The sequence below is a fragment of the Anas platyrhynchos genome, chromosome 5, assembly GCF_047663525.1.
Source record: "Anas platyrhynchos isolate ZD024472 breed Pekin duck chromosome 5, IASCAAS_PekinDuck_T2T, whole genome shotgun sequence".
Classification (NCBI taxonomy): domain Eukaryota; kingdom Metazoa; phylum Chordata; class Aves; order Anseriformes; family Anatidae; genus Anas; species Anas platyrhynchos.
This window is the reverse complement of record NC_092591.1, coordinates 27,055,572-27,082,398: the sequence shown is the minus strand read 5'-3', so window position 1 is coordinate 27,082,398 and position 26,827 is coordinate 27,055,572. Positions and strand designations below refer to the sequence as shown.

The following is a 26,827-nucleotide window of genomic DNA, read 5'->3' as shown; positions in this document are numbered from 1 at the left end:
TTTTAACTATACCATGCAAGTGAGAAGCAGATTCACATAGAGTAAGAACAAAACATTGTCATTAAAAAGGCCAATTGATTCTCCCTGTAAATGATGTATTTTCACCTTTACTTCCAACTCATTCATACAGAAATTAAACTTTCATTTGTCTGTTACTCAAATTAAACTTTAATTTGTCTGTGTACTCAGCAAACTACAGCTGCCATGTCTTCCCTCTTTGAAACCAATTAGATCCACCATATCTCCATGCCTGTGTCTCTTCATCCCACTTATAACACTGAAGAGTGGCTAAGCTTCTTTCAGCTGAGAAGAATGAATTTATTTTCCATTCTTCTCAATTTACTGTAACTCAGTTGAGTGAATATTATTAATGTAAACCTGAGAGAATTGAATTCAGCTCAAAATTATTTTTTTCATTAAAAGCATCTGATGTACTTAGCATCATTTCTTTATCCATGAAACAAAAAAGCCAGGCACTCATTTTTCTTGAAAGAAAAAAAAAAAGTAGCAACCTACCCACAGTAGCAAAATTTTGGTAGTGATATACATATACTAAGGTATATCAGACCCATGAAGAATTACGATCCTGTTACTTAACCCTGCACCTCCTCATTCAGCCCAGTGAAGTTAGCACTCTATAATTCAGCGCCCTGATTTTCAGAAATCTGAACCACCTTCTGACATTGCATAGGGAGTGTGGTTTTGACTTGGTGCTGAGATTCTGTGCAGATTTCCAAGTTCTTATAAAGTTGATTAACATCCCCTAAAATACTCTGGATGACTGGCTCTTAACATTCGCAAACTCTGAATGTCTTAGACACATAGCTTTATTGCAATCGTATGCTATGCATACTCTGTGATGCACGTTAATGGACTATAAGAAACCTTGCACCTCTGCAAGCTGTGATAGTAATAACATAAGCTAATCATTCATGTGTAGAAGATACAGGATTAAATTCAGAGTCAGAATAAAAGATTATCCATGTTTTCTTATCTCATTTGTCTATTCATACTACTATTTCAAAAAAAGACAGAGAGATCCTAACTTTGTAATCAGGGGTCAGCTTGATGAAAACTGTGGTCTTCTTATCCCAGATAAGCATCACACCATTGCTAGCCTCAATAACGAGGTAGAGGCCTACTGTCTTGTTCCAGTAATACACATTATCACCAACATCTCGTGGAATTTCTTTATAATCTTTGTTCTCCAATTTCAGCTCAATATTCTGAAAGTTAAAAAGATGAGAAATGTTATAAAACTTTACTGATGAGATGAAATATTAGACATTTGTGACAGTACAACTTAGCCTGAAACTAAAAACTCAAAAGTTTGTTGGATGACTTTCCAGGATGACAGAAAGTGGTGTAGCACCTTTGCTTGAGATAACTAGAACAGATTTCAGTACCTAAAAATCTATATCTTAAAACATTTGATAGGGTCTCTAACCTTTACTTATTATAGCTGTCTTTAGTGGCTGGCTAGATATGGCTTTGTATCTGTATAAATTCGGAGCATTACTTTTTTTGAAATACTTGAATATTGATATACACTCATGAATATCACTACTCACCCCCAGAAACATTTTAATAGCCTTTGAGCAGGTGACACCTGTAGTTCCACAAGGGACGTTCTCTGTGATGATACTGAATGAGCCAACAGAATTTTTGTCACCACAATAATCCTATGGGAAAAGGAATAAATGAGCATATGAAAATTGAGTAGGATATTTCATTTTTATTTCAATCTAATAATAATTGCAAACACTTAAATGTCCACAATGTATAAATTGTTCCTACTGCTTCATATATAAGATCCTACATACCTATATTTTTACAGATGCACTAACAAATATATTTTATGTATACAGAAATGTATATACATATGTGTTTGAGCATACATATAGTATGCAGAGTCTCATGTTTGACAGAACCGGGGAAACAAGTAGTGCAATGAAACAAAATAAGCAATTGTCTTTAAATAAAAAATGTTTTTGTTTTGTAAACTCAGGATTTTCACTTATTTCAGATTATGATTATGAGCTGTTAGTGCTCACTCTGAGCTAGTCCTTTTGCATACAATTTATATACACTGTATCAAAAGAAAACATTCACAAAGCTTGCCTGTGCTAAAAATACAGAATTTATCTTGGCATAATCTGCAAACATCTCAAGAACAGTGATGACAGCCAATAAGAAATGGCAAAACCAAAAAGGAAATTATATTTTCAAGGCAATTGGAAGGCACTGCAAGATGCCAGTTCAGTGCAGATGAGCATTACCTGAGTAGCCACATATTCACAACTCCCATCAAAGTCATAGAATTTTCCATCAAATGTGATATAGTGGCCACTGCCATAGATCATACAAGTCCCATAGCATGCTGTTTCAGTGCAGCTCCAGACTCCTTTCTGACAGGTACTAGAAGAGAGCAGAAAAGTTGACTTTCAGATCTCACCAACAGTGTGCTCTTGGAAAACTGCAGAACAAACCAAGCAGCTACCTTATACAATTTCACAATACCCACTTGGGTTTTACTGAATGTCTTAAGTCTCAGCTTCAATATTTTAGCCTGTTTTTAAGTTTATAACAATTTTTAGCTCTGACTAGCTACCTTTTTTAGATCGGTTAGTAATTATGCCTAAAAAATGAGTGCACTTATCCTGTAAGAGATGCCTACTGAAAACAGAAGTAACTAGTTACCCCAATATTTTCAGTACAATCTCTATTTCCTCAGGCAGCAAAAAGTATGCCAGAAAATAAAGACTACATACTTGCAGCTATCATAGCTACTATAGTACTTAAGTCTAGGTATGGCTTTTAATTTAACACCTGGAATATATTCTAGAAGAGAACACAAAATAATAACTTACCAGGTGTTGCAGTCCACTGCTATGCTCCGTCCATGATTATACCACTCATTGTTATGAAAACATGGGCAGTCTTCTTCCTTAACACAGCCCCCTCTGCCATCATCAAACAAACCTTCAGGACACACACAGCCTGAGACACACTCTGCTTGGTACTAAGGAATAGAAGGAGAAATTGCTACCTTATTTAAAAGTATTAAATTTTTCTTCCACTTTTTTTCTTCACTTCACTCTGGCACAAACAAGCCTCACATTTATTTGTTTTTTAAGGTTTTTCTTTGTAGGTTCCTAACATTTTTCATTCTCTTTTTTGATTGTCTGAGAACCTGAATTGTATTTGATTGGGAGGTACACTTAGTGAAAACAAAAATGAGAGGCTAAACAAGAGTAGAATCACCATTACTTTAGCAACAGATTAAAATTATTGGGGAAAAATAAAGGAAGATAAATAAGAACGGGAAACAAAAATTTTTAGTTACAATTACTTTCTCTGAAATACAGTGTTGCATTGTGTTATTTATAAAATAGAGAACAAAGAAGAAGACATGGAGAAAAATAAAGCACATACATGATCGGTTTGAGGAGTACCACAGCGAAGTTGTATAGGCGTTTGTGAAGACCAGTTCGGGGAGGTGTTGCAGTCAAAGTAGGTTTTGTTAGAAGGGCATTCTGTTATACCTGAAAGGTACATTTTTTGGTTTAGGTTAACTGAGAAAAGGCAAAACAAATGTCTGTGAAGAGTGGCAGTCACTGAGACGGAAACCCCAAGGAATGTCTATCCTTATGAAACAAAAGACTCAGTAAAGACAGAATAAAGCAAAAATGTGTAACTCTTTTCCAGAAAGAGAAAAAAACACCAAGCAAAATAAATGGAGAATTCAAGTTGAAAGGACACTGTGGGGCTAGGAGGCTTGGGTTGATTTTGTTGTTGTTGTTTTTGTTTGGTTTTTTTTGTTTGTTTTTATATAATGCCACTTACTTTTCATTCTCATGTACATTGAAGTACACATGACCTTTGCATTTCGGCAAACACTAGGAAAGAAGTGAAATAAGACAATTTCAGAAAAATGTAATCTCAAATTTAAGGATTTTAAAATAAAAAAGAAAATATGTATCACAGACATCCTGAATAATTTCTACTGATATTTCAAGGTAAACTCTATTGAGGTGCTCTTATTCACTTGGGGAAAGGTTTGGGAAGATTTTAGTCATAATGCACAGAAATATTATGTTTTAAGGAATGAATGTTACTCTATTAATCCTTAATACAATGCTTCATAATAACTCAGTAAAGAGATAGTAATGAACATTTAAATCAAAGCATGCACAATGAATTTTTATGCCCATTCATGTCATATGCTGTAAATCTGTTGGCCTGTACACTTCTTCTCCCATGTCAGTCCTCCTTGGTAGAGAAGGAAGTATTTCAGAGTTTTCACTTATGTTTGCAGCAAACAGTTGTCAGAGTGTTCATGATAAAAAATACTAGACCCATGAAAACTGCTTTCAAAAGCCTATGGTATAGCAAATACCTATCAAGGGGACCCTCCTCCAGTGGAAAATATGAGCAATCAGTTTCTGACAGAAAAGAAAACAACAAAACATAGTAGCTGGCCTCTTATTACCTCATTTTTTTCCCTTTGTTTAACAAAATCCTAATGACAGTGCAGCTTAAGGGGCATATTATTTGTGAAGGCTGGTAGTCACAACTCCAAACAAAGCTGTACCTCTCACTTATTAAAGAATTACATTGCAACAGGATGATATTTTGCTCAGCATAAAGATAGTGTGAAACATTACAAATGTTCATTAAAGTACCACTAGTAGCCTAATTACTTACACTTAATAAGTAAATTTAAAAAGGGCTTTTAACCCTATGAATGAGAAGCCACAATAAAACATACCAACGCTCTCCATCTTTTATGACATATTCCCCTGGTTCCAGGTATGACCCCTTGTAATAACACGGGCATTTGGAGATGGGCACACATGTATCCTGGTTATCCAAGTATGTATTATCTGGGCAGCCACAGCCATCCACGGGAGCAAAGTCTTGCAAGCAGTGCTTTTCACCATCAGCAATGGAACGACATGTTTGCTCACACATTGTAAGATTGTAAAGGAAGATTTGATTTCCTGAGCAGGCAGATAGTTCACCAGCTGGAAGGAAAATAGCAAACTGATATACTAGAAATGCAGGATAGACAATTTAATCTTCATGTTTCTATTTTGGTTTCTTTGGCTGTGCGGCAAGTAATGGTAAAAATACTCCCTTAGATTTTACTAAAGTGAAAAATATCATAACTCATAAGGAGTGCAAGCCTAACTTTGTTTATCAGTTGAAGATTTCATTTTAACTGCTACTAATAGTTTAACTGCTACATAATACCCATATGTTTCACATACAGATAACCAGAGAGAGAACATGTTATAATAAACTCCTGTTCTCAACAATACTGCACTGCCGATTAAAAGGAAAGACAATGATAAATAAATACACTGATAGGCAAAGACAACGTAAAAGCAATGATGGCTGGGACTCCCTCAGTCAAAGATGGAAATAGCATTATTTAAAGTGGGGAAAGAAGGTGAAAGTGAAAAATACTGCTTTCTGAGTTTGAAATGTGTGTCATAAACAAATGAGATCTAAAGAACATAGCATAAATTAGTTAACACTATAAGCATTGTCTATTTTAATTCCATTAGTCATTCCTAAAACACCCCACATCTCTTAACATTAAGATCATTGACAACCAAACTCAGAGAAAACCTACTCATTTCTGATGGCTAATTAATTTCATGGGGAATACAGTTCCACTACTTACTGCAGATGCTTTGTCGCCAGCCTCCCAGTATGATCCCTTTGAAAGCACAGGCTCTTGAGTAAGAGGACAGGGCAGCACACAAGCATTCTTCATTGTCCTTGCAGAGGCAGGTGTCATATTTACATCTCTGAAGAAGGAATGAAGGGGTCAATAAGCCCGTAGGATAACAATTAGCTCAGTCGCTATGAAATATCCTGCACCTTTCTCTCATGTCATTTTTATTAATTCCCATGATCAACAAACAATAGATGGAATGGACAAAGCTCAGAGACTGAACATGCTGCTTCATTTCATCCAGAATAAAAATGTTTGTATGCTTATCCTAACCTAAGCAAAGCCTCTTGAATCTTTAAAAAGCAGTCAGCTCCCTAACAACACCTTCCACAAACGATTTTGATACCACTCTTTCTTGGTTACCACTTAGAAAGCCAGAGATCCACAACTACAAAAAATCATAATGGCAAACTATTAACCAGATTAATAAAGATCTTCACAAAATATGAGCTCAGATTGAGTTCCAAGTGTATGTGAAGACTTAGGAATTTCTTCTTTTTTGCTCAGGTAACCTTCACTTACACTTCTGTATATACCTGTATCTGTTGAATTTTCTTTCCAGTTCAGAAATCCAATCCACTAAAATGTACATTAAATACAAATCATAAATAAGACAGAAGAATAAAGTTACCTTTTTCTAAAGGAGCACACAATGAAAATCTTGTTATAGAAAATACTTGAATACACACTATACTTCCTCGGTTAATCACTGCAAAAACTTCACCAGCTCTTACAGCCAAGCCATTCAGTAATGTCTAAAACATTTGAGCGATGATGTATCATCTGTATCATCCACCTGAAATAAAGCACTACTAAAAAGAGTGCAAGATTGCAATACCTTATAGTATTCTGAAGGATCAATGACTGAGTGACATCTTGCAAAAGGGCCTTCTGACTTTTTCAGCAAAGAACACCAATGCTCAGCATAATTTGCTGCAAAAAAGGAGGAAAATGACATTACATAATCATATTCATTACATTCACTTATCTTCCTTGTGCTGTCACATCAATAAATGCAATGCAACAATACAAACACTCTGGGGAGTGGAGAAACTACATGCAGTCACTGCAGATGTATTTCTGTTCTATGATTCAGTTATCTAGCAGTAGACACACAATCATAAAATCAAAAATCTTACTGCTGCAAGTTGTCTACATAGAATCATGACAGCCCTTTCCATTTGGGGACCATAAAGCTAAGTTGAACATAATAAGAAATAATACTAGGAATTATGTGATGCCTTTGCAGGTAATATAGATTAATGTCATTGCTTCCCTGTCTTGCAACTCAGGATTCTTCTCCAACTCTCCTTAAACTTTCGTTCCAGTTTGTTGTGAAATCAGTGCTGTTATGTACACATACTTGCAGAAATTATTAATTTATCAGTCCTCTAAAACACATCAACACCACAGTGCAACTCCTACATGCCTGTTGCAGTAATATACTGCAAAGACTGCTCTTCCTGGCAGGAGCCAATCATCCAACTTATTAGTGTGCTTACCACTTTCAATGCTGAGACTGCAGGGATCTTCCAGCCTTTCTGCCTGGTCTGCACAGATAGCCTGAGCTTTCCATGTGTTAGCAAAGGCAGTTCCTGTAGCTTCTACCAACCCACTGGTTGTTTTAAAGTCATCACCTTCCATTCCATTAAAATTTCCACAAAGACCTATTGAAAAAGGAAACATTTTTACTAATTATTACTCATTCTCATTCTGAAAGGTCAAAGGTAAAGGGACAACCAATCTCAAACACTGGAGACAGAAGCTCATATAGCTGATTCTTCTACCTCAGCATTAATGCATACTGTAAGTACTCAAAAGTTAGAAGCCCTGTTTTAAATGTTAAATCTCTAAGAAGAATAATCTTCTTAAAGATATCTCTGACTCAGGAGATCACCCCCAAAATCTGTATTTTTTTAATTCTTTTTGGTGAAATTAAAACCACAAAGTCTACTAAGAGCCTCTTTGGGTGGATAGTTTGAAATTAAACTGAATAAAGAAATAAGGATGTTCTAAGAAACTTTAATTCACTGGCACAGGAATGATAAATGAAATTCAATATGAAATAATAACATATTTCTAGTTTGCTTGAGTCAGTTCTTTTCTAGTATTCTGGTTTCTGTCTTTACTCTTCTGAATTCAATAAATAGCATGACAGGACAAGGGATAGCAGTTTTAAACTGAAAAAAGGTTTTAAACTGAAAGAGACTAGATTCAGATTGGATGTTAGGAAGAAATTATTCATTATTAGGGTGGTGAGGCACTGGAAGAGGGTGCACAGAGAAGCTGTGGATGCCCCATCCCTGAAGGTGTTTAAGGACAGGCTGGATGGAGCTGTGGGCAAGCTGATCTATTGGGAGGTGTCCCTGCCCATGGCAGGGGGGTTGCAACTAAATGATTTTTAAGGCCCCTTTCAATCCAAACCATTCTACAATTCTATGATTTACCACCCATGTAAAGAATATACGACTCTTCAGCTGTGAAACAGCATGGCTTTGCTTCCCATTTGAGTGGACACTCACCTTGAAGATTTCCTTGAACTGATTGATCAACAGTCACAAACAGCTGCATGGTTGGAAACAACTGGATCTGCAGCTGAAGCCCAAAAGAAGTTTGTACAATGAGGTAGTAGGAAGATGGCTTGAAAACTGAGAAGCTAGCTGAAAAACAAAAAATGAACTGTGTAGTAAATACACACTTAGGTTGCTGAAAGAAACATTTTTTATTAGCTTCTGAGATATTGTTTATCATAAAAACTCCAGAGAACAGGATCAGAATATTTTTTTTCTCTAAAAATCATTGGCCAGCTAAACACAATAGACTTACTAACTTAACAAGTTAATTACCTAAAATGACTCAGCCCTAAGATCAGAACCGAACTGAGGTTTTCTGCAAGGCAGATTCAATACAAACTCATTTATGATGTGCAATCTGAAAAGGAAGAGATTTTTTGAGATAGTATTATCCCAGCACTGCTGTATGCACAGAGTAATGGATGTGTCTCTACAAGAGATACACAGCTATATACTGCTTCTAATAAAATCTTAGACACTCTTTCCTGAGCAAAATATGGGAAAGATATAGACCAGTGGTCCTTCCAGTCAAATTCTCTCATAAGCTGTTGCTGCATACTTCTGGAAAGGAAATTAAAGCTGCATAATATGCAAAATTATAAACCCTATAACATGCAATATATAATAAGCCCCTGAAACATGCAATACTATCCAAGAGAATGTCATTTTTTAGCTAGCAATCAACTTATGCCCTAATCCAGTGGGATAAGACTGCTTTGCCCTATTTTAAAAACTGCACACACAATAATATTAACAAAATAAAACCACTTAATTCTAAATGTAGTTTTAGTTGTAAGGTATTTGGAAAAAAAAGGCTCTGGATTTTCTTACATTTTACACAGACAATAATCAAGCCATTATAGAAAACCCAGAAGAATTATGTATAAAATCAGCATAGTAGAGGAACTGGGCTCCCTAATTCCTGATAAATAATTTCTTATAGCAAATCATTTATTATATGCCCTATTTACCTATTTAATCGATTTATTAGATGGTTTACTTTATTGCCTAGAACAGTTTAATTGCTCTAAATGTTCAGCTAGATACTGCAATTGTTTTAAAATAAACATTCACAACTGTCTCCTCCCATGAATGTTTGTCCTTTCAGATAAAAAATTACTTCCTTGTGAGTATTTTATCATCTGCAGATAGGCTGGTAAATAAGAAGCAACGCATACTGTGTCAGTGTGCTGCCTGAGCATATCTAAAAAGGTATGATAAAGAGAAGTTCTACATTGCTTTCAGAAGTTACTCCGGGACCTCACAGCTGCTGTTTGATAATTACATCCCACCAGAAGTTAGGGTCCTTCATCTGAGTCAGTCTCTGGAAGTGTCTATGTCCACTGATTATATAAAAATATGTTGGTGTCTCAAGCGAGCTAGAAAGATAAAAGGGCGCTACATAGCACATCTCTCTTTCCTGCCTTGGTTGACCATAAAATATGGCAGTTGTCTTGTGCCAGGCTTTCTTTCCACAGACAAAAGGGCATGGGGAAGTGGTAGGGTGGGGTCCACATGCCTGAGCCTTACAATGACTGAGAGCTAGGACATTCCAGCATCGCATACCCAGACTTTGAAAGTGTTAAACGCTGCTCTTTATAAGTAAATTAATCATCTACTTTAAGTTTAAGCCATGACAATTCCTCTTCCCAAGTCACACGCCAAAATATATTCAAGCTGTATGAAGAAAGTTAAGGGACATTTTTTTTTAGTCATTCTCTGCATACATATTGAATCTGTCCATGAAATTTTCAGTGAAAACTATCAAATCATATTCACCTCAAAATCATTCAGAACACATTCAGTTCTTTTTTCAACATTTGAACATATTTCACATGCCCCTCTCCAACTTTTGTCTCTGAAAAAATACAGCCCTACATGAGAAGTCAGCTGTGTGACAACACTTAAGGCTGTATCCCTTACCTGATACATGAGGTACATTCACTGTCATCTCATTCAGTAACACACTGCCATCTGATTTGAAAACTACCACCTGTACAAAAGCAAATAGGATTAATGAGCTTCCAGGTACTAAGAGGAACATAAATTGATAACAAATAATTTTATATGAGGGGGGAGAAAAGAGCCAACATCTTTCACATTTAGACCGTGGCTAGAACTTAAAATCTAGGACAGGAAGAATCTGTCTTAAAATTGGAAGTGGAAGCGGGCCTGTATAATATGAGCAAAGTTTGGTCTTGCTATTCACTTGCCTACAACACTTGCCTACAACAATTCATGGCAGTAACAAAAAGAGTTGGTTATTGCTCTACAGTATAGGAAATATGCTAATTTTCAAAATATTCAGGAGAACCCATGCAACACTTACATTTTTTTTGGCATCTACTAACAGCACAACAGTCTTCAAACAGGTCTGCCCATCTGTGGAGCCACAGGGAGCCAGCTCTGCCAGGAGGGCATGAGTGTCATTTACAGTACCCTACAATGACAAGGAAATAAATGTCCAATCAAACATCTCACATACAAGATGATTTCCAAAACAATGACTAAACTCATCAGTCACAATAAAAATTACTGTAGAACAACAAGATCTTTGTCATTCTCTGGAAAACCAGGCACTAGATATTTTAGAGACAAATAAAATAGCTGCCAAGCTCTTTTCTCTAGCTGGTTTTGACACTCAAACACAGAAACAGTTATAAAGATCTGGCTGAGACATTTTTATCCTGACAACTGCCAAATTTTTGCAGTATACCTATCCAGGTAGCCAGCATGCTGCTTTGCTTTTTTCTTATACATGAAGGACTCCGTTGGGTAATGACAGCATACGTAGTCTGCTAAGTAAGCCACCCATTGCAGCAACGGCCCAAGTCCTCCCATGGGGCTCTTATAGCCAATGCTGAAACCTTCACTGAGTCTTTTAACATTTCTTCTTCCCTCATCCCATAGAAGTGGAATAAAAGAACAATTTACAGCTGTTACATGAGTGCACAGACACTTACCTGCCTTTACTCTATAAGAGTAAAGCCTTACAGTACACAGTACCTTGGCCAACACATAGTAACAGTCTCCATGGAAGGTGTATTTTTTCCCATCAAAGGTAGTAATATGGGAACCTCCTTCCACTGAACACATGCCTGCACAGGGTAAATTTTTGCATGTCCATCTGCCTGAATCACAGGTGCTATAAACAGAGAAATGCATGTTGGTATTATAGCAGCTGAGAGCACTGAAAGCATCCGTATAACTAGCAAACAGCAACACATCCCCAGGTGTTTAAAACTGTTTATTTGACCATTTCCTTAAGATTTCTCCCTCTCATAAGCTATAGATACAAGACAACTTTTCAGAAAACTGGCTGTATAGACAGTCAACATACACATAAGTTTAGAATGTTTTTAGGAATTTTACAACTAAGTGGAATATTGAAAAGGACGGACCCATATACAATCATTTGAAAGAAGGTGTATAACTACGATCCTTACCATTCTTCACATTCATTGGTAATGCTTTCTCCAGGAGAATACCCATTTCCATGGAGTCTGCAGTGGCACTGGCTAACAGGTATGCAGCCTTTTTCAGTAATATCATCATACACAGTTCCTGTAAAGCACAACAATAAACAAACCATTACAGCTCCTTCTGAAATGAGCAATTTCCACAAAGAAGAAAATTTGAGAGTAGGGACATTCTCAACTTGGCACAGAAAACAGAGGCTGAGGTTAGCAAAACTGAAGAAAAGTGTTTCTAATTTTTTGTAATCTAAGACCTATGGAAAGCACTTTCATCCAGCTTTGAGAATCTAAGCCTAGCCATTTACACAACTATACACAAATGAAAAGATTAATAAAAATATAAAATAACAATCTCAAAATTTTACCTCTTCAACTTTTCAGACCTTCTGGCATACAACTTACACTGTCATAGTAATCTTTTTTCTAAATTTGACAATAAGTCCTAGAATTTAACTCAAAATAATGAATTGCAATAATAATTTTAAGGTACAATTTGATGACATTTAATATTTTAATTACACCTTCTTTGCTAGAGCTCCTAGATTTGTTCTTGTTTTGCTTTCTAATGCAAAATAAGTAAAAATAATACAGATGCATGCACATACAGGAACTAGAAATACACTTGCCTTCAGGGCAGAAACAACCATCCATGTAGTGCTCCTCACAAAGGCTGCTGATCTCCAAGTGTGAGCAAGTATCCATGCAGGGTGAGCCACTTTCCCTATAGATCATGTTGCCAGGACAGGTCTTGGCTGAAAAAATGAGAAAGACAGCATGAGTTATTTGAGTGAGAAGTCCATTATTCCTCAAAAAAATACAGATCATATGACCCACTCCCCTCAAGCTGGTGGTGTCCCAAGGCAGACTCCATTTTGCAAAGCATGTTTAAGGTTTGTTTCTGAGTTGCTTTCCCTGCTTTTTATATTTTCTCCTTTCAGTCTTGAATAAATCAAGTTATCTCACTTACCTACAACATCAGAACATGAGCTTTTTAATGGGAACAGAATTTCTACCTGCTGAAAATGATTTCTTTATGATAAAGGTAATAGAAGAAGAAAACAGCAAATCCATAGTATTTAGTTTATTGCCCTACTGGTATGCAATTCATTGTGTGTGGCTATAACTTTGTAAAGAAGAAATTAATTTAAATGTTTCACAGTGCTGATTCATGAGATATTTGATTTTGTAAAATAGATATAGCTGCTTACGGCAAAAGGACTTTGTCCTCCATTCACCCGGCCGGCCACCTGCATGTGAACACTGACGAGAATACTCTGAGATGGTGCTGCAGAGGCAGAAGGTGTCCTCGTTTCCATTACATGCACACTTGTCCTGCATGCAGGCTTGGATGTACATTTCCAAATTAAGGCGTGACTGACAGTCGTCAAATGCAGAGGAGGTCAGCAGCCTCTCACACTCATCACGCTAAGAAGGAAGAGCAAAATTATTTAAGAGATTTGTAAGCACCTGACCTCCTAGACACTTCTTTTCTGGTCATAAAAACTGTATTCTTCTGAACAGCAACAATTACTCAAACAAGGAAGAACCCTAGAATGGTTTAAGCCTTCCCATCTCCTTGCACACAAACTCTCCATAGTGCCAGGATGTCTCCATGTGCCCGTGAAAGTGAAGGTCGCAAGTAGGATTACTCACATGCTCATTACAGCTTGGAAGAGCCAGAGTTTCATCGGGGTCTTCACATTCGTCATTGGGTTTGCTGATCTTCTGTAAATTCCCGTATGTAATTGCATTGTAGCTTGCAACTGTGAGAAAAAATTAACAAGAGGCTTTGCTAAGACCAAAAAATTGACAACAAGGAACATCTGATTCCTGTGACTCTACTGATTAAGAAAAACAGTTACTATAATACAAACTAGGTCTGTCAAATGCAGATCTCTGTTCTGAATTATCTCTATTTGTCGTGTAGTTAAAAATTTAAACAGGTAACAAGAAAAGAAGGCCGGCAGAAAAGAGAAAAAGATGATGAACCTGGAATAAAGCAGGCTTAGACCAGGAATGCAGGACTGTAATATAATGCTTACTCTGGGACAAACACAGAGATATCAGAGGTAAAATTTGTTCTCTTGTGATGCTCCTGTACACAATGCTTATGATCCCATCTTTTGGGATAACTGTCAGTGTGGTATGATGACTCACCTCCACTGATAAATTCATTGTAGATTGGAATTCCATTGTAATCCCCACAAAGACCACAGGTCTGGTTGCTAAACTTGCTGTCCAGCTCCACCTAGGTAATGGAAATAAAAGGGGACAAATAAAGACAAATAAAGACAAATAAAGACAAATAAAGACAAATAAAGGAAAATGCAGATCAGATTGTGGAGTGTTACAGCAAAAACTTTAGCTATTTCTCAGGAAGATCCCGTTCCCTTTCTTTTGACTAGTAAGATCATCTGCATGCCATACTACTACATACTACTACTTCTGTCACATTGCAAAGAAAGTAACTTTACCTTTTTAAAATAAGGTACACTAAGAACCAGCTGGATGAGTCAGCCTAACACTGTAGCTCTGTTCAATCCACCAAATTCTACTTCTGTTCAGCCTATAGTAGTCTGTTAAACTCAGGAAATGCTAGATAAAAAGAAATGGATTATACATACCAGCAGTGCATCTTCCTGATTCCATATCAGAATTAGGCCTAACTTGGCATAAACCTTGGTGTAAATGTCACTTCTCTCAATAAGCAAACCAGAGCTGTAGTAAGGTGTTTTGGCTCTAGGAAAAAAAAAATAAACTTTGAATTAGTACAGAAACAAAAAGGGTGGTGTGAGTATCTGTGATAAGCCAAATATCCTAATGAATGGAGAAACCAGCCTCTAGAGAAAACAAGGCCTCAGGCATGTCAGCGTTCAAGTGGCATTTGGATACTGCCTTAATGATATGCTTTAATTTTTGGTTAGCCCTGAAGTGATCAAGCTGTTGGACTTGACGGCCTCTGAATGTCCCTTCCAACTGAACTATTCTATTTTATTCTATTTTATATTCAATATTTCTATCTATCTGATCCTAGCTGCACAGGATTATATGAGGTATAAAAAACTCCTTCTCTGACACTTGACAAGAAAATTCATTGCCCTTAAGTTGTAAAGCAACTTGAGAAGCAAAAGGCTCCTTGAGAGCACAGGTTCTTTAATTTAAAAAGAAAAAAAAAAAAAAAAAGACAGATTTCTTCAACATCATTATCACTGTGGTATTAATAGAGGATATTCAAATGCTCAGTAATCATTTACTTTTACCAAAGAAATAAGAGCTTAAATAGAAGCTTCTCTGTTTAAAAAAAAAAAAAAAAAAAAAAAAATGGCAACCATTCCAGAAAGAAATTAATGTTCTTTTGAATGGATTTTCCTCTTCAAAAGAGAATTCAAAAAACACAGGCAGGTATGGGGACTGACAACAAAATTGTTAGAAAAATGCGTAGGGAAGGGAGCATGTTAAGAGAAATTCAGTAGTTTGTTTCAGTAGTTAGTCCAGTAGATTTCAGTTGGCAGGACCAAGCTTATTAATGGTGACAGTAATGTATGTTAACATGACAGAGGATATTTTGCACAAGGCTGAGTTTGGATGTTTTTTGTCTGATAAGAAATCAGTTCATGGGACATCTTTCCTGTTTGTGTATATCTGTCTTATGGCACACTATAGAACAAGTCACACCGCTGAAATTCATTCACCAATAAAGGGATTGTGTCAAGCAGCCTCATCCTATAAAACTGAAAAGGCTGAGTCTGTTCAAACAAAAGTAGTGTATGCTGGAGTCCAGTCAAAATAACCCGTACATTTTCTACAGATTTGCCAGTGGTAATTGTTATCTATTAGGATTTATATGTCTATGAATGTCTCTACCTAACTAGTGTCCTGCCAGGGAGAATTTTATCTCCTCATCTCCTGTCACTGGGATCTTTCCAACTGTTTACCTCAGGTATTTTTAATATGGCCACATGACACAGGCATCTAAATACTAGGCAAGAACTCAGAGGCCATTATTTCTACTTCTGGCTGCATTGTTTGTCCTTCACAATGAAGCCTTACTTGGTCATGTTTTTAGAGAGGATTATAAAACATTGGGCAGCTTTTCACCTCTTAGATATCACAGCATGGAATATTCCTATTTCTTCTAATACTACAACATTCAATTAAGCAGTGGATCAGGCACCAAAAGGCAAATTCATAGATTTATCTGCTTCGCAGGTTTCACTTCAGTGGTGTGAAATGGTATTGTATATGGAAATGGATCATACCCATTTAAAGAGCAATATGGGAAATTAAGTTCTACAAAAACTAAATCCTGCATGCAGCAAAAACCTGTTCTACAAGCCTCTGTTTATAAAGAATCTATTGTTTTATGAACAATACTTGAGATAAAAAGAGGCCTGGTTCAAGAAAAACAATTTTTAAAGGATTTCTAAACATGTTTTTCATGGAGTTCTTTTTAGGACCTGAACACATGGTGAGGGGCTTTTTCAGTTTGAGGCTAGAATGCATTCTGTGTAACTTAATGTTATTTTGTTATGCATTCTGGTATGATCTCTGGAGAACAGAATGCTATTTTCTATCTTTGAACAGATTTTTATCACAGTAAATCCCCTCCCCAAAGCAACTTTTATGCTGGATTTTCAACATTTTTTGGCTTGTAGAAATGTTTTTAGCTATTAACTTAAGAGGTATACAGACAGATATGTAAAGAATCACTCTTGCTTTTAGCTTCCCAGCAGTATTACACTAAAGGTACTTACATCTGCCCATCCACCACAGTCAGTTTTGGTTGGAGGTACACTGTGAAATCCTGGGTTGTTAATAGAATATACTGGATCTCAGGGTGGTTATTGCTGTTCAGACCACGCTGAATGTGGACAGAGAACTCCTTGTAAGTCTCTCGGCAGTCAGAAACAAAATTATACTCGCAAATCCCAGGAAATTGATAAATGTCTCCATCAAATGTTTTGAAGTGGTTGTTCCCCCAAGTGCTGCAGACATAGTTTCCATGATTTCTTGTCCTTCCTGTTAAGTTATTAAAAAGTAGTCAGGAAAAAAGTGAAATGAATGAACTAGAGTCAAGAGAAAGCAAGTGTTGCCATTTGCAATTAAATGCTTGGTGACTCCATATCTCTAGCCTAATCAAATATCTGCCTATTAAGCAGAAGAGATGTGAATATCTGACGAAAAACAAGACATTAACAAATATTTCTGGGACCTGTGTATATCTTGCACTCCTCACTGAGGTAAAGGAATCTGTAAGGTGGGGAAACTTAACCCTCTGACCACTAACAAGCTGGTGCTTGTACAATAGAGGTTGCTTTGCCAAATGTATGAATTTATTCTGAATCACAGTGATATATTAGCAGTATTTAGTATTTCTAAGAGTTATATCCTTCCCTGGTGCCACAAGCACTAGAAAGGAAACAGTTAAGAAGTCAAGCAAGTGCCACTACTGCTCTGGAGGACAAATAGGTAAAATCTGTGCATAGCAGGAGTTTTTAAAGAATTCTTCATTTTCCTAACTGAAATAGTGATTCCTGTTACCACAGAGAGCTCTGCAGAAGATAGGGTAGAGAATAACTGTGGTAGTAGCAGCCAAAAAAAAAAAAAAGTAAAAGAAAAAACAGATAAAGGTGATGCTCTGAAACATATTCCCTTTCCAGCCATAGTAAATCTCAAGATGCTGCAGATTAGAGGTGAGCATAGAAGCTGAGCATACTTGGGCAGTTTGCCAAGACCACAGGGGTTTCGTGCAGTGTTTAATCTGAGAAAACAGAACTACCGTCGGGACCTCAAAGTTACTGTACTTTGATAGTATTGATCATATCAGATGCATCCAGCCATGATGGTACTAACCAAGCTGGTATGCTTCTCTCCCCAAAATGAAGGCTACACAGAGATTTGCCCACAGCTCACAACTAGGATCCAAAATGCAAGATAATGCTTTCCTCCTATTACTAAACTCAAGACACAGCAAACCAAGATCAGTATCCCAAACTCTAACACTGCCCAAAATTCATCACCTATTTCTCTAAAATAATTATCAGTACAAACATTCAATTTCAACACTTCAAAGTTGATAACATATAGAGTAAACTGGAGTTTGTAGAGAAGGATTATTCATGTCCTGAATGACAAAATAAGCTTTGTCCAATGTCAGTATGCTCACTTCTGAAGAAAGCATTTATGTTGCTCCAAAGTAACCATGTAATGCACAATCATATGCTTTCTTCATTGTGTAACAATGAACCTAACAAAATTCTGTAATTTCTTTCTGTCAAGTAGTTTTAATGCCTAAGAAACTCTCAACACATGGAAAGAAAAGCAATACTAAAAATATTTTCCAAGCACTTCATACGAGAGATTAATGCTGTAGATATAGGCACCAACCTCTCCAAAGGAAGAGAACAGTATCTGCCTATGTTTGGCTGAGCCATGCAGCCTCAGTATTTGAAAGTTAAAGAAATTCAAGACACCATAGAACTCCATTGTGATATTTAAATACACTGCCTCCTTCTACCTTTGCTGTAATATTTAAATTCTCTCCTCTCTCTTTTTCAGGAAGTGATCTACCACCATATCATTTCCAGAGCTTACCTTTTCTTATTTCATTTGTGTTGGCAAGAGCCAGCCAGAGCATAAAGAGGCTGGCAATTCTTAGCCCCATGGCGGCTAAGGTGGGTGAACTGTGAACTCCACTGAAAACTTTTCTTTATATAATATCCACTGATGCAATTGATTCTATCACAGGGGAGGAGATGCAAAGGGAGGAGGAAAGAGGAGGGGTAACAAAAATAGGTGTGATATTTACAGAAGATAAGAAGTAAACAGGCAGGTATTTTTCACTGTAAATGAAAGAATTTAGTATACAGGAAATGGCATAATATTGATTCATTAATCATTAAGTTTTTTATTGCTCTATTTCTTTCTCCTACAGGATGCTATGCTTTTAAATCCTTCTAATGCTCACGCCAAGGTTAACCTTCAGTAACTCCTAAAACAAAGAGTGGATTTTGGAGTGGCTGAGAAAGGAAATCCCTTGAATGAATTTTAAAGTGAGATACCCTTAAACAACAGCTTCAAAGCCAAAGAACTTTCATTTTTAACCATCACATAGGATGATTTCCCTAAATATGAAATATGTCTTGTGAAGCTCCTATTAGACAACTGTAACCCTTATAAATAAAAATTATGACACACTATGCATGGTAAAATTATTTTGCAGACAATTGTTGGACTTTTGTTGGAATTTTAGAGCTTTGGGATGCATTTAAAACAATATACAGTCCATACGTCATCATATTGTGCCCCAAACATAATTTAAAATGGGTATCAAGAAAAGTTAAAGAAATTCACAGTACAAGAGATGCTCTACTGAGCATTGCTGCGATGCAACAGTAAGTCCATCAAAAATTGGTAAAGTATCTCACAAAACACTAAGCTTTACTAAAAAAAAAAAGGAAAAAATGGGAAAACATTATTGTCTATGCTGAATAAAATCGCATGCTTGTTTTCAGGCAGAATCCCCCTGAACAGTTCATTCTTGCTTACCTTCTACACGAACAATAAATATCCAGTGTACTGTCCCATGCCAGATCCTACAAAAAGCTATAGGCTCAGCTTTGCTTTGTGCAGAGAAAGATGTAGAGGATCCTTGGGAGAAGAAAAAAGCAGAAGATGGACGCAGGAAACAGTGCAGAATGCTGCTTCAGAAATAAAAGTTTTCACATGCACTGCACTTTGCTCCGAAAAATTCCTCAGGGGAGACATTTCTGAAACTCTCTTCAGAAGATATAACACAGGTTCCTTGAGGTACAATATATTTATTTAATCAGACCTTTAAACATAGTTGCTTCAGGGCACCAAAAGTTTACTTCTTCCAGCTCCCAGGCCAGGCTCAATTTTCTTGTCATAAGTTTCTCATTGCAGTGTCGTGAAATCTCTAATCCTCTTAGTTGTTCAGAGTGTTCCTTACTTTCATTGCTCAAATTACAACTAAGTAGAACTTCTGTGTTTTGTAAAACTCTTCACTTCGCCCTTTTGGCTTCTCAAGTCAAGTAGAAACACCCCTTTGTCATGGAAGCATGGTTTTTAGCCGTTGTTTCCTTTTATTTACAATTTTTGACACACAGATGGCCTAGACTCATGCCTAACATCTTACTGTTTTCCCTCAAAAGATCTTAGGCATTCTGTTTTTCCTATCTGAGGATGCAAATTTGCACTTCTCTTACCCATATTCAGGGTATCATTCACTTAACAGGCCTAACTGAATTTTAGTAGCTACCCTTCTCTCCTGTGGGAGTCTATCTCTAGAAGGACATAGAACTGTTTTCCCTCATGGAAAATAATAATAATAATAATAATAATAATAATAATAATAATAATAATAATAATAATAATAATAATAATAAAAATAAATTCAGCAATATCCAGTTAGAATAAAACATTGAAAGAAAAAAGAAGTAACCCTATAGAGATTTCTCCTTGCTGGTTATTGTAGCCGGTCTAACTTCCTATGCCACCTCAGAGGCATCCTCTGTCTTAGAATTTTCTTTCTTTTATGCCACCAAAGTTCTCAGTTCAGAAATGTTTTCTAAAAGTACTTAGGATATTCCTGAAGTACTTTATTCTCAGCTTTTCTTTTCCAGATAAACTCCTGTCTGGTATTGCTGTTGTCCCAGAAAAAAAAAAAAAAATAGGTCTCAATGACTACATTCATATACAGTCTGGCAACTTTAGCAGAAAGTCCACATACACAACAGGCTTGACCTTTTTCACATTAAATTGGGTCTATAAACTGCAAACTTGCATATTTTCAAGTTTCTTTGCCACGAAAGTTCCTGATGTAGAATCTGCCTCATTTATTTGCTATGACTGTGAAAGGTAATCATCTTTCACAAAATGTAGCATGACTCAATTCAATATGCTGGTGGTTTTTTCCTCCTATGCATGGTGACAGATACACTTTTCTTTGGGTTGTAAGGATAGGTCTAACTCCCTGAAGAGCTGCTCTGAGCCAAGCACTACTGGATTTTAGCAACTGATTTTGTCTGCTTGAGCTCTCACCTGTCTGTACAGGAGGCACGATCCCATTTTGGGCTATACAACAACACTACTTCCCTTCTCCCATCTTTTCTTCTCAGCGTGAACAACAACTTCTCACTGCCTGTCCTTTTGACACATAGGAAGCAGTGGCTCACTGTGACATCCCAACCTTGGGAATAAAGGAATGCTTTTTGAACTGAGACCACTCTTACAGAATTTGTACTTAGGCCAGCATAGCTATGACAACCTGAGAATTGAGCACAGCTCCTTATCTTCATAATTCGTAAGCATCCATACTTTTGCTAGCATTGGGAAATGAGCTAAACTATACCATCTCTGTTTCCTTATTGTCAGAAAGGTAACGCTCCTGTCTACCAGCTGCTTTATATGCCTCTCAGAAATAACAATATTTGAGATACACAATCATAGCTTGCTTTATGTCATGATCAACTAACTTGCTTTACGCATTTTAATCCGGATGAATCTTAGTGGTAATGCGCAGATGAAGTGCATCCATAGTTTACTATAAACTGTTTGAGAATCTAGAGTAATCAAACCATTTTAGAACGGAGATAACTCTGCTCTACCAGTAGCATCTTTGCTTAAAGCTTATCTGGCTTGTCTACTGCTAACCCACATTTTATGGCCTCACAGCTGAGTTGATCTGTCTGCAAAATTTTGTGCTGCTCCTTGTTTCTGGTCATCTTAATCAGAAGTCATCTTTCCTCTTTCCAGTACCAGCTGTTCATTTGCCTTTAATGCCAATGATATTTCTTAGAATTCAGCATTGCACTCCAGTTCTCTCCTATTAGGGACACAACAACTGAGAACATACAGTAATCCTAACTGGAAAAAAAGCTACTAATGCAAGTGGTATCACCAGAACAAGTTATGAGCAGTGGTCTTTTCATATTTAGGTCCCACTCCTGAGCCTCAACACAAATAGTTTCTTAAAAGTTCCTCAAGTCCATGAATAGAAACGTATGTTTCCACAATCTTCCCCAATATGCCTGAACTAGGAGCACCAATACCAGTGCCCCAACAACAACAATAGCAACAGGCAACAATTAAAGTCAAAGTTAAAAAAAAAAAAAAAAAAAAAAAAAAAAAAAAACTCCAGTGCTGAAGCAAGGGATCATGTCCTTTTTCCTGCTGACAATACTCTGTCTCATGCAGCCAAGAATACTGTTACCCCTCTTAGAAGCAAGGACTCACTGCTGGCTCGTGCTTATGTTCATTACAACTATATCTGGTCCTGAAATTTGTTCCATATTTGGTTTTGCATTTCTGACTTGCTGCCCATCGCAGGCTGTCAAGCATCATCCCATCAGTGAGGTTACCCTGCAGGAGCAGTCATGGGAATTCATTCTGCCACTCTCCCATCTACCAGCATTTACCAGAGCACACAAAGACTTCCGCATGCCCATCCGACTGCACGACATACACTGCACTCCATTTGTCTCAATCACAGAGATGGATTCCCTGTCAGCCATCCTGAAACAGCAAAATACAGGCAGAGTATGAATTAAGAGATGCTTGACAAGCAATCACAGTGCTTCCTTCACCAAGGCACCATCAAGTACTCTATAGTGCACCTTGACAAAAGGAAAACAGAAAAGCAGCAGAATGCTGAATAGTGGGTGAAAAAGAGAGTTAAAGTGATGAAGCAGAAGTAATAAGGATGCATTTCATTTTTATATGTATGTTGTCAACAGATTAACCTAGAATTATGAACATGAAATGGCCTGTCTTTATATGGATGTATAACTGTTATAAAATCACTGTAGATTTATGTTTTACATGTTACTAAATAATTAAAAATAAATGGCAAAAATGTGCCTGTAATCAACTTTCTAACCTCTCAGACGTTCTAATGGGGAAATCACTAGTTACTATTTTTACAAACCACTTTAAAGCACAAAACGCCCACTTAAACATACTCAACTAACAGTCAGACTTCTATGTCAAAAGAGCAAAGGAGATGTTACAAAAAAACACATACCTTTGACTGATGCTAGCATCAGTCTATGACCTCATATCATGTAATTAATTATTTTAATTTTATAATAGGCTATTTAACGTCTGGTTGGACTAATTGCTGCACTACTACTAATTTACTCACTGCGACCTTGAGCAAGTCTTTGGTTCTTGGCCTCCTTTTATTCAAACAAATATAATTGTGCAAGGTATCTACTGATGCTAGCTGGAATATACTATTTTCACATGCCCTTCCTTAAATGGTTTTGCACAGAAATTTTAAGATTAGCATCTACTTTTCACTCATAATACTTCCTTCTTCTAGTCAGTAGCCCATAGTCTATTTGAGACAGAGGTTGCAAAACTTTTCATTCTCTTCCAGTTAGGTACCAATTAGGATAAATGTGTGACACAATTACTGGGGACTAGGAGCGGAAGTGGTAAGTAATAACCTCAGCTAGTAAATTTTCCTGCTAACACGTCCTTTCTAGAAAAACATATGTCTGGGAGAAGTCTCAGCATGATAGCTTCTATAGCAATAAACATGAAAAAATAACTGAGCATTCAAAAAATGTTAGAATGGTTCTCCTTTGCTTGAGCATGAGTGGGATTTACTACAGGGAACTGGACACAGTGCCAAGAAGGGGTGACTTAGAAAGGGCATAAAGCAAATCACACTCATCATTCCCTTCACCCTGGCAAATTTTGTCTCAGTGGAGTGGGATTTTCTAAACCTTTTATACTCTCTCTAGGAAACACTGGAAATAAAAGTGATGGCAAAACACATTTTTTTTCCTTCCATCCTCTTAAGAAGTGCTTTTTTCCCCCCTGAAAATGCAGGTTGCTAAGAAGCTGGTAAACGTTCTATGCAAAGCATGTGCACCTAAACTTTTGTACTCTGAGTGGAGTCTGCAACTTGCATCAAGGAGATGTTAGGAGTTTGAACATGAAACAAAGTGAGCAGATAAGATTTAATATCAAATACCTGAGCTATACAAAAATATACAAGCCATGGTATGACTGTGGTGATAGTTTCACAGGAAGCTATGGAAACTTGAGTTCACCTGCATGAAACTTGCATTTCAGCTAAAAATTTGTAGTCTTCCTCCTCCCACTACCACATATTACAATCCAGCTGGTACAATATACTACAGTTGCCATAGCTATAGTAAACTTTAACTTCACCTGTTATATAAGCAAGCAGTTACATAATTTATAGCACCTTCTATTGCGTGTCGGGGGAAAAACTACGTCAAATGGAAGAATATATCTGATTCATATCCAAGTCTTCCAGCTGCCATGCACATTTTTTAATAATGTTACTTTATAATTAACTTTTGAATCATCAGAAAGGCAATATTGTGAATAACAGAGTGCAGTATCATGGAAACATGGTGAATATACATTGAAGAACACTGCAAGTTGCTGCCTCCCTCACAGCAAATGAAAGAAATGTTAGGCAACCTAACATTTTCCTTCACATACATCCACAATATTTTGCCCTGTTTGTATTTATTTTGCGTGCATTTGCAGAATTTAAATTGGATCACAGTATGGGTCTCCACGAAACTCCTGTCCCAATATTTACAGCTGCAGAATTAAACACACAGCCAGCGATACGGAGCAACAGAAGTACTTAGGCAATCTACAGGATGGACTCAAAATCAGATTTACATAGCCAGCATCCTGAACAAGTTGTTGCCTGGCAAATCCCCCCTACCCCCTGAAAAAAAAAAGAAAAAAAAAGAAAAAAAAAGTCTAAATTCTAGCTTTTTTCCTGTCAGCCATGGCTAATAGCTTCATAGACATAAGCTTCTTCATAAACACAACATTTCTTTACTGAGTGGGTGATGGAGCCTAGGCTGATGCCTGGGTGATGGCTGCCTGGAGGCTGTGGGGGCTCCTCCTTGGAGATCTCCAAAAGCCACCTGGATGCGTTCCTGGGCACCTTGCTCTGGATGGGGATGGCCCTGTTGAAGTAGGGGTTGGACCAGATGGACCCAGAGCTCCCTTCCCACCTCATCCATCCTGTGGTTTTGTGACAGCTGCTTCATGAGTTTCAAGGAACAGAGCCATTTCTTCAAAGCAATGCCAGAGGAGAACCCTTCTTTCATCCTACAGATCAACTGAGTACTCATTCAGAAAAGAATGACGTATCTAAATCTGTACTGGGGACACCTACTCACATCTCCTGTGAGAATACCTATATCCATGGGCTCTAAAGCTCCCTCCTACTTTTGAAACTGTTCAGCTTTACACAGAATATATAAGGGTTTAATTGTTCTGAACACCAGGAAAGCAGGAGTGAGGCTAACTACAAGGCAGAACTTAGAGGGACTTGCCCATGAGTAGAGGGAGGGTTTTGGCCTTGGTTAATCCAAACGTTTGTTATAAAATACTGGTCATGTCCCGGGAATAGCAACCTTGGTATGGATCAGATTTTACAAAGATCATTTACAAAGATGTTTCTGAGTTTATGCAAAGAGAAAGATTAAACAAAAATACTTAAATTTGTATCTTGACCTGAACAGTAAGACTCATTCAAATACACCACAGCAGACTGTTGTTGATTCACCGTGATATGTGTAAGAGAACATGCAAATAACAAACTGAATGTAAATAAATCAAAATCAGTTTCCTCTGACCAGTCTGTAGAACAGTTATTTTTGGCAATGCTTCCGTATGTTAGAAGCATTACAGCGAAAAGTATTTCATAACTACTCAGTAAGAGATGTTTGCTGTAAGCAAATAGCTTAATAAAAATGCTAAATCAAAAGCAGGTCCAGGAGATAGATGATAATATCTTCTCTGTACTTTTCCAAGACAGAGCAAAGTTCAGAATAGTACCTCATCAATTTCACTTTAAGCTTTGCCCTAGTCAAGAAAACCTACAATTAGATAAAAAATTTTCTTCATTTTTCTGAATGTGGTGGGATAATCTTGGCTGGCTACCAGGCACCCACCCAGCAGCTCTCTCACTCCTCCTCTTTAGAGGGGCAGGGGGAGGAAATAGGATGAAAAAGCTTGTGGATTTAAAAGAAAGACAGGGTAATAAAGACACTTACGAATTACTGTCATGGACAAAACAGACTTGACAAATATATACATATTTATTGTGAATTAAAAAGTCAGAGTAGGATGCTGAGAAACAAAGAAACTAAAACCAACTTCCCACACCACCCACCTTCTTTCCAGGCTCAATTTCCTTCCTTCATTCCTGACTTTTCTACCTCCTCCCTACCCTTACTGGCACAGGTGGGTTGGAGAACAAGAAGTGGTGGTCAGCTCCTTTCTGACAGTCCTTCCGCCTCACAGTTCCCCTGCTTCAGTATGGGTCCTTCCCACAAGCAGCATTCCTTTGCAACCTGTTACAGTGTGAAACTTCCATGGGCTCAAGCAAAACCTGCTCAAGCATGGCCTCCTCTCCACAGGTCACAGTTCTTGTCAGGAGCCTGCTCCAGCATGGTTACTTCCCATGGGCTGCAGTTTCCTTCAGAACATAACCACTTGCTCAGGTATGGGGTTCTCCATGGGCTGCTGCAGTGCGGATATCTGCTCTGAGGTGGTCTTCTCCACAGGTTGCTCCACAAGCTGCAGAGGAGTATCTGCTCAGCACCTGGAGTACCTCCTCTCTTTCTGTCTTCTCTGGTCTTGGGGTCTGCAGTATTGTTTCTCATACATTTTCTGAAATATATTTTCACACAGGTACCACCAAATTCACTGACAGGCTCAGCTGCAGCTTGTGGTGGGTCTATTGTGGGTTGTTGTCTCCACTACCAAAACCTTGCTATATAACCATCTCTTTACCAGTTCAGAGAGCCACAGGTTTCAAAAAGGATTTTTTTTTTCTAGAATCTTACACCAGACTGAACATAATTGTCCACAAACTAAGAATGCAATTAGACTTTTACTCTTCAGGTATTGAATCCGAGAGCTAGCATTGTCTGACAACAGCAGAACATTCTTCTATACTTATCCATCATTCAGAAGTTGTTTAAAACAAGAAAAATGAT

At 37.3% G+C, this 26,827-nt stretch overlaps 1 protein-coding gene across 1 annotated transcript in view; it reads right to left on the bottom strand.

The window, feature by feature from the left end:
• MUC2 (mucin 2, oligomeric mucus/gel-forming) overlaps positions 1-18,485 on the bottom strand; it is a 76,580-nt gene extending 58,095 nt beyond the window's left edge. Inside the window, 22 exon segments of the mRNA XM_072038383.1 lie at positions 1,047-1,226; positions 1,572-1,682; positions 2,280-2,418; positions 2,871-3,022; positions 3,436-3,545; positions 3,847-3,899; positions 4,772-5,027; positions 5,693-5,819; positions 6,585-6,679; positions 7,249-7,413; positions 8,269-8,406; positions 10,243-10,312; positions 10,649-10,759; positions 11,326-11,464; positions 11,766-11,883; positions 12,422-12,547; positions 13,004-13,220; positions 13,449-13,558; positions 13,953-14,043; positions 14,420-14,534; positions 16,550-16,814; positions 18,390-18,485. Coding sequence (XP_071894484.1) covers positions 1,047-1,226; positions 1,572-1,682; positions 2,280-2,418; positions 2,871-3,022; positions 3,436-3,545; positions 3,847-3,899; positions 4,772-5,027; positions 5,693-5,819; positions 6,585-6,679; positions 7,249-7,413; positions 8,269-8,406; positions 10,243-10,312; positions 10,649-10,759; positions 11,326-11,464; positions 11,766-11,883; positions 12,422-12,547; positions 13,004-13,220; positions 13,449-13,558; positions 13,953-14,043; positions 14,420-14,534; positions 16,550-16,814; positions 18,390-18,459 — 2,958 coding nt within the window. The 5' untranslated portion in view covers positions 18,460-18,485.
• Positions 18,486-26,827: the final 8,342 nt, after the last annotated feature.